Here is an 8,967-nt window from a genome sequence, read left to right as displayed (position 1 = left end):
ACACCTTCAGGTTAAGACCCTGTGTTATATTTGTTACATTAGAATCCTTGAACATAAGAATACTCTTTGAGCACACATACCATTGCACGCACACAATGGTCATCGGGTCTCACCAGGTGTCTCTGAGTACTACATCACTGAGTCATTCACCTTGAATATGAGCGCAAGGCTTTTCTACCCTGAACAGAAGCCAATCAATCAGACTCTACCTCTGCCAGATTTGCTAGTTTACAGGCAGACTGATAACTGGCAAATCCGGGACATGGTGTCAGTTGGTGTGTGTGTGTGTGTGTGTGTGTGTGTGTGTGTGTGTGTGTGTGTGTGTGTGTGTGTAAAGGCATGGTGTAGCGGGGGTGTTCGGTTTTAAATTTAATGGCAGGGAATCCCTCGCTGTAACGCAGCAGAAACAGAGCAATGGAAGAAAGCGCTGAAGTAACATTGGTGCACATGGCGCTTTCACACCCACACAAAACATAAAAAATTCAGTAAGACCGCTACACCACAAGACACAGGTGAACTGGGGCTCCATACACAAACACATGCAGTACCATGGAGGCGCAAAGACACCAAAACTTCTGAAAACTGAATGGGCTGAATGCCAACATTCTACTTTTTTAATAATATGTTACTAAATGTAAACATGATTTTCTACAATTAATTAGTTTTATTTAATAGGATGTTGATAAAAAAAATAAAATGAAAGAACAAATCATAAACAAAACATCCTTTTACACATGCAATACTCTTTCTTACAAACGCATTTCAGTCACCTCAGGCCCAGAAAAGCGTTGTGAATCGATGCCCAGCCTTAAGCAAGTAAACAACCACAAACACTCACTCACACTCATACTAGAACTGGCTCTTACTGCTTATTGAATCAGCAAATAGTGTGTCAGCTAACTGGTAGTGACGAGTCTAGATAAAGGGCCGCACAAACAGGTGAAAGTCATCACAATGTCCCACATTCATATCTATAATTTCACCACAGCAGGATGAACTACAGCAGTTACAGTCACAAAGCACACAATGCCCTAAATTATAGTGATTAATGCTTCAAGGAGTTGCAGGTATAGTGCTGCCTGGTAAGTGGACACAGGAAAATTAGCTAAAGTGTAGCTTTTGCCACAGTTATTACTGATTAGATTATCTGCATTACATTGAGAAATATGATCGGCATCGTGGGGCTGTGACAGTTTTACACTGACACTGGCTTTTCTGCGGGAAGTTGCTCTTAAAGATGCAATTAAACTCTAATTTTGTCATAGAATGTAGTGCCTTTTGTCACTGACGAGGTTAAGAAGAATGCGCATCTCCCATCTGCTGCATCTCAAGGCCTTTTACCCTCTGAAGTGGTGATGGATGGATGCAGACAGTTTATCTGCTGTCTGTACGTCTGTCTTCGCTTGACTCGGTAACAATCAGTAACACAAAGCAACCACTATCATATACTGTAGCGAGCCTACTGTACTTGTATGCAATTAGGTCGATAAGGCTATAAGCCAAACCTTTCCCTGGCAAAATAACAAGCAAACAAATAAAATATTTGCACAGCCTTAAAAATTTGTAGTTCATTTTTGCCTACGTGTATCAGTTACTGAGTCTTTCGGATGAGATCTTTCCGTTTAACCTGACACCCGACACCTTTAGAGTAAAATAAGGGGCAAATAAAGCTTTTGGTTCACATTTCTAATATAAAAAATGCAGAATCAATATAGAACTATTTCCTGAGGGATACTATGCAGTATACTATATCAAAGGCTGGGCACAGCCGTATCGTTTGTGAGAAGAATCGAACAATAGTACAAACTGATATCAGAGCCTGGCCACAGAGTGCACTCCCAGATATGATGGAGCTGGGAGAGATAGAAGGGAGACAGATACATCAGGGCTACTCCCGTGCAGAGACAGATCCACTCCTTTTGCCTGCTGCTCCTCCTGTTGATCTCTGTTTGGCAGCGTGCACTGCAGTTGAGCTGGTCGATCAATAGCACACACTGAAGCCATTCTCACCCAGGATAAACACAACCCCGCCTTTGGATGGGCAGCACTGCTGCTGATTCTGTTACTTACAAGGAAATTAGACCGAGTCACACAAGCTGCTTGAAAATGCCCAGGCTTCCTTCTCTTAACTACTGTTTGTTTTCGCATTTGTGTTAGATTATAGTGCACACAGCTTAAGATAACACTTGCAAACTGAAGGGAAATATTCCTTTTAGTGGATCTACAATCTCTACTGCTCTGGGCTGCTGGTCTAAAAACATATTCTCCCTTATCTTTATTGCTTATCCCTGACTCGAAAACATAATTGCAATTACTAGAGCTCCCTTATTAAATTCCTAAGCTTCCATGATCGCATGTATAAAAACGAGCATCAGTATTCAGGTGACTCACCATTAGATTAATGGGGCACCTTTTCAAAGCTTTCTGCCTATTTCAGTCACATTATTTCCAACATCTGGAGGCTTGTAGGGTCTTCTGTCTTGATGTGAGTGTTGAAATAGGATCCCAGTCTCTTCTCCTGCTACACACTGTGTCAAGAAAAAACAGCCAGAGCTGCTGGATTTGCTGTTTCTGCTGTATTCAGTTCACACCTGCCTTCCTAACTGTGTCATCTTGTACTCTTTTTTGCATATTCTAGATATTTTTAAGAAGAATTTACATTTAGTTTTTTTTTAAAAAGGGGGCCTGGGAAAGGCGCAGCATGGACCCTGTTTGCAACAGGGTTCTGGTAGCCCTGTAAAGGCTGTGCTTGAGTGTTTTAGAAGAGTGAGTGACCACCGTGTCCAGACCCATGCTGTGCCATAAATATGTTTAAGAGCTGGATGTGCTAAGTGAGACATGAATATTTAACAGCAAAGAAAGTCTGTGTTTATTTTTACCTCGGCACGTGATTGATGCTACACACTAGGACGCGTAAGCGTGCACTGCAACATACCCGAATACATTTAAGCAAACAAGTGATTGTTTACCCGAGCTTTTTGGTTTTTTTCCCCCAGTGCCAACCAGTGTGTCAACACGACAGCTACGGGTTTATCCAGGACTATCCTCACCTGAAAACTCCCATCACTGCCACACACCCTCGCCTATGCATTTGCCCCTCCCTCTCCCCCTCTCTCCCTCGCCATCCGCCCATCTCTTCTCCTCCCCGCCTGCATTCTTCCTGCTCTCTCGTTATCCCCTTCCACTCTATGCCTATTATTCATGCAAATAACAATAAACTGTGCAAATGTCCCAAACAATGGCATTATCCCTTCTCTCTTTCTCCAAGCTATGTCCCTATAAATAAGCAGTCTCACCGCGCTTCCCTCTCCCACCTCTCTCTCTCTCTCTCCTCTCCATCCCTCTGCCTCCTACTCACACATATACATACTGCCAAACAGCATCATAAATCATGGGATGGGAGGAGGGAAGAAGGGGAGCAAGGAGGTGGGGGATGCAGCCACACACACAGTAGCACATTTTAACACATATTGCTTTTGACATCTAGGCGGTATACTGTGCATACTGCCTCTGTGACCACACGTCCAGAGCTTGCCTTGAGACTGCACAGAAACAGAGGCAAGCAGCTCCCGTGCACAAACACATACAAAGACTGCTCCTAGTCTACACAAACCCTTTGCTCCTGTATGGACCCGCATCCTCCAGCATCTCCGCTGCACCCCTGCACCCCTCACCCCAACCTCCCTCTAGCCCGCAGTAAGAGAAGTGGAGCTTACTCAGTCTCCTGGAGCCGATGCACCCCATGGTGTATTCACAAAGGCCCTGGACACAAGCGTAAAAGTGTTACCCAGACACGGCGCATTCTCCTTCTCCTTCCTCCTGCGACTCTCTCTTTCTCTCAGCTCTGGCTTCTTTTCTCTCGCTTCTCCGCTGCCGTCTCTTTTTCTCTCTCCCTCCTGCGCTTGCTCGATCACTCTCTCTCCCTCACCCCCTCTCTCTCCCTCTCTCTCTCCCTGCTGCTCTCTCTCCAGTGCAGTGTCTTAGAAGAGATCCGGTTAGTAAGTCAGTATGCCTGAGGGGAAAAGATTAGGACTAAATAAAGACGTGATGCATTACTGTAATTATTTCAAAACATGTATCATATATTTTTTTATTATAGTTATCAATAATAAGGATATCAACATATTTTATTACCTGTAACATTTGATTTTTAATGTTTAATTTAAGTGGCAGGAGTTCTGACTTTTCACGCAAATAATTTAACCTAAAGAGTGTGACGATGACAAAATATCTGAATATCCACCACATGCAGTCGTTTAAAGACAGGTCAAACAACAATTGGACTGAGTATGTGTGCAGTGACGTGCCATCACTAAGATCAATAGCTGTGTTGAGAGTGTCGGTCTGCCATTGTTGTAGATATCACTGCACTGCTGTAATATTGTTGAGCTAAAATGGGGGATTCTCTCTCTGTCTCCCTCTCCCGTGTGCGTTCAGCCTAACAATGCACTGCAGCGGTTTCCTCGCTCCTCTCCTCCCCTCGCCATCTCCCTCTCAATCACCCAACACCTCCTCCCTCTTTGCACCCCCCTCTCCCCAACCTCCCCAACACTCATCGCTCAAAAAACATTCTCATACACCAACATGAAACAATCCTGAGGAGAGAGGAAAAAAGCAGCAGAGGGTTTTCCTTCACAGTCAAACTGCTGCTGAGTCTCCACCTCCTCCCTCTGTCATCCCTCACTATTGATCCGCCCACAGTCATCTCTGCGCCTATTTCTTCTGTTCACTAAGGATTACATTCCCCCCTTTTTTGCCTTTTTTTTTTTTATCCCCTTTTCACCTTGCCTGCTACACTTCTCTATTCTGGTAAAAAAAAGCAAAAACAAAAACCTGTCTCCTTAATCTACAGCTCTTTCTGCGTCTCTCATTAGACCTGTGCCTCTTTCCATTAAGTCTGTGTAATTAATCACGTTTTACGTTCAGCCACAGTTTTGCTTTCTAAAGAGGGTGAAAAGAAGATAATGGAGATAAAATGGTTATTGTGACACAACCTGTTTCACAGTTTCTTCACAGCATGTGCCTTTTGGCCCTTCCCTAAAAGCCCTACATCACTCCTCCCTAAACTAAACTTAGCGCTCAAAGAAGACCTCGTTATCAACCAAAACAATTATCATTATGACTTCTGCACCCTCCGTCTACTATATCTATAACGCCATCATACCAAAACCTTTCCTCTCATCGGTTTTCTATGAAATCGTGCATTTATTTTTACTTTGATGTGTGCTGTTTCTAAGCAGTCTGGAGACAGGTTTATTTGTGGTCATTTCTTTGTTGACTTTGAACTCTCTGGGTAAAGGGCAGAGAGAGAGAGTGAGAGTGAGAGAGGGAAAAGAGCTGGGCAGATGGATGGAAGGAAGAACAGAAAGCAGGAAAAAAGGCGCAGATGGAGGGAGTGATGAGAAGCAAGGCAGGCAGAGAACAGTGGAGTCATGTGCGGGAGAGGTGTGGAGAGGATGCTGTGTGAAATAAAAATTAGCACTCCAGAATGGATGAAAGAAAATGACGGTCACTTGGAAATATACAGTCATGGTTGTGATGCTGCAAAAAAAAAAAAAGAAAAAAAAGGGGGGGGGTTGCCAGACATTAGAAATCATACATAATCCAGCCAATCCCTGCACTCTGGATTTCCATGTGTATTAGCTCTGTTTGTCAACTCCCACAGGGGTTTCTGCAGGGGTCAGCTTCACTTCTATAACATGAACCTGAACCCTCTAACCCTGTTTGCAGCTGACTGGCTGACGCTGTTGTTTTAAATCTCTGTCTCAGTTCTCACTCCATCTGCCCATCACTGCATGTCAGTCAGTGGAAGTCTCTAAAATCCTCAGCTAATCTAGGCGTATCTATCCTGCTTTACCTGCATTTCCCTGTCAATAGGATTCCTGTTTTATACTCCTTTTCTCCTACAACACTTTGTACATTGTGCTTCTATAAGGGTTAATTGATTGACTATTTTGAAAATCGATTAACCGTTAAAGAGACGTAGAACCCACAATCCCAGTTCATGAGACGCCGCTTTTAAATCTCTCACATAACAAATTATTCCTGTTGTTGTTTTCAGCTGAACAAAAGAAGATATCATAACACATTTCTCACTGCTTTCTTTTTCTTTTTGTTTGTAGAGCAAAGATTAACCGAGGATAATATTTTCACATTAATCAATAATGGAAAATAATTTTAGCAGCAGCCTTTTCAGGCAGTCTGTGACAACATGGTGATCTATGATACCGCCTAGCAATGTGAGACAAGGTCAGCCATAGATGGAGGAAATTCCTGACACTAATCTCACGCATGATGCATAGGCCACTCACAAATGTGACTGCCTCTCATCGTCGTCGCCGTCTCATTACTTATTCTCTCACACGCAGAGACTGCAAAAAAAAAGATACCGTGACGTAAAACGGCCTCGCAACACATGACACGGACGACTTCTATCATGTTCCTGTCACCGCATCTCTTGTTTTCTTATCTCGGGTGATGATGCTGCATTGAATTTAGATGCAGTGGCTCCTGTTTAATGTTGCCTTGGGGACTCACACCCAGATAATTTCTGTAATCAATGATTTTCATGTACCTGTCACTATCTGTCTATCAGCTCCTGGCTGCTATGTAGGTTACACCTCAAGGATAATGAATACCAGCTTCAATACTGTCTTGTTCAGACAATCTAAAGGCGTTCTGGCTGATGCACAGGAATGCCTGCTCCAGTCTTTCTAAAGGTAGTATTAAAAACTAGCTCAGACTGGTTAAACTCCTTTGAGAAAGGCCCTTTTTTCTCCACCCTCTGCCACCTTTAGTCGGTGACTGTCTACTGTTTTGTCTGGCTTTTTTGTGATGAATCAAACTGCTAGAGTGTGTCATTATATGTGTTAATTGGAACCACATGTTACACACTTGCCTTCGCTAAGTTAGCCATAAGGAGAAAGGGGATGAGAGGAGGGGTGGCATCTGGCTGAAACTGGCGAAAGAGAACTGATGCGAAAGGCAAGGAGAGAAAAGAAGATGAAGGGGGAATGAAAAAAAAAAGGGAGGGAATTACTAAATTGTTTGTTTTTGAGGAGGCAAGGGGTGTAGGAGGTGGGTGGGAACAAGGGAGCAATATAAATGTTGTTATGAGAAGAGGCAGTCTCTGATAAGACATTCTCTAATGACCGAGTTTATGTCATTAGCTTTGTTTTAGCCAGTGGGAGAATAGAGTTTATGTGTATTATTAGCTGGCGCACTGAGCCACAGTTTCTAGCTTGGATTCTTCAGCACACATATTTTTGGGCTGTTTTATATTTGTGTGTGGGTGGTATAGAGTCTCTCTGTGCATGACTTGTGCGTATATGTGTTTATGCAGCCGTTACACCAGGAAAAACCTTGCGTATGAGGAGTTCCCAACTCTCCTCTATTATTTACAATTCTCTTCTCCCGCAATTACCCTACATTCTCTCTCGCTCCAGCCCTCCTCGTCTAGACCACCACCACCATGCAGCATGTTCGCCCTTAGATACGTTTCTGCGTTCAGCTCGTTTCTTTCAGCTTCTCAGCATCTCTAAGAGTCACGTCTGAATTTCCGGGTTTCCACCTTACACACCTCTGTCTTTTACACATCTCTAGCTCGAGCCGATTTGCTTGCTGTCAGAGAACGTGGGGGAATCTTCTAACCTCAAGCCATTTGATTCTGGGCTGTGTGCAGCACAGTAATGAATATCAGTCTGACACCTGCTGGGGGGATTAGAACACTGCAGTCTAACCCTGGCTTTGATTGGAAGCCAGTTTGGCAGCGAAGAGACTTTTCCTCTCAGTGCTGAGTGACGAGGACATGTTTTGCCACAAATATGCAGGTTCTCATCTTGGCTGATGTGCACCTGGAATTTATGCTTTGCAGATTTATGTGCATGCCATTTGCTTTGCATATCTATTGCAGGCTACACTTTGTGTTTATACTGGATTTTCACATGAAAGATTCTTCGTCGGCTTTTTCTCACACTCCAGTCTAAATTTATTTAGCCTGCTTTCAGGCTGGCAACCTGATAAACAAAGTAAAGACAACATCTGTAGAACCTTTGCTGACATGTATTTGCAGGATAATTATCTTGGTCTGTATTAGTGTTTAGCTATCTGTTCAATAAACTGGCAACTGATTGTATAGAAGGTGAAGAATGCATGCATTACTCTAATGCTGAAGCTGATAGTGAGTATACTGGGTAACTTGTGCCTTATCTTATCTTAGTTATAACAGAACCATTCACTCTCTTCCACTTATCCAATTCAGGGTCGTGGAGGTGCTGCAGGCCATATCGTAGAGACCATAGAGACGTGGGGTACAGCCTTGACAGGACGTCAGTCGCTTGCAGCAATAACACAGAAAGACAGACAACCATTCAGTTTTGCATTCACAAACACAGTCAATTTACAATCACCAGTTAACCTAACATGCATGTCTTTGGACTGTGGGAGGAACTGGAGTACCCAGAGATAACAGGAAAACATGCAAACTCCACAGAGAAAAATGCAGCCTGGATTCAAACCCAGGACCTTCTTGCTTTGAGGATACAGGGCTTACCGATTCTTAATGTGAAAAGCAGCTGAAACCACTGTTTGCTGAATTTAAAAGTGGAAGTTAGCCTTATTTCTTACAAGTTCTTTAAAGGGGTCACTGGATAACCTGAGTTGGATTAAATGTTACCTAATTACCTTATTAATGTTAAAAAAGCAAGGGCACAAAATTAAAAAGCTAAAGATGCATTTATGTACAAGATAAGTTTTTATGGATCATTTAATTTATTCTGGATGAGCAGTTCAAAGTTAAAAACATTTCAATCGCCTTGCATACAAATGGTTTCCCACGTTCTCAAGAAATTATTAAAAGAGAGGGGGGGGGAGAGAGAGAGAGAGAGAGAGAGAGAGAGAGAGATGGAGCGACCATGCCTCTGTATGGACAGGAAATTATTAGGATTTTAATCATAAGCACTGAGGTAT

General features: G+C 43.1%; 1 protein-coding gene across 4 annotated transcripts in view; it reads right to left on the bottom strand.

Moving 5' to 3' along the window:
- fam131bb (family with sequence similarity 131 member Bb) overlaps window positions 1-3,847 on the bottom strand; it is a 27,931-nt gene extending 24,084 nt beyond the window's left edge. For all 4 annotated transcript variants that reach the window (XM_005731933.1, XM_005731934.2, XM_005731935.2 and 1 more), the window contains exon 1: window positions 3,717-3,847. In XM_005731933.1, the coding sequence (XP_005731990.1) occupies window positions 3,717-3,744 (28 nt within the window). In that variant the 5' untranslated portion in view covers window positions 3,745-3,847. The remainder of the gene's footprint in view (window positions 1-3,716) is intronic.
- Between the last annotated feature and the right edge of the window lie 5,120 nt (window positions 3,848-8,967).

The sequence above is a fragment of the Pundamilia nyererei genome, unplaced genomic scaffold, assembly GCF_000239375.1.
Source record: "Pundamilia nyererei isolate P.nyererei 1_Seehausen unplaced genomic scaffold, PunNye1.0 scaffold00045, whole genome shotgun sequence".
Classification (NCBI taxonomy): domain Eukaryota; kingdom Metazoa; phylum Chordata; class Actinopteri; order Cichliformes; family Cichlidae; genus Pundamilia; species Pundamilia nyererei.
Note: the sequence above shows the minus strand (reverse complement) of the source record. Positions and strands in the feature narration are given on the sequence as shown.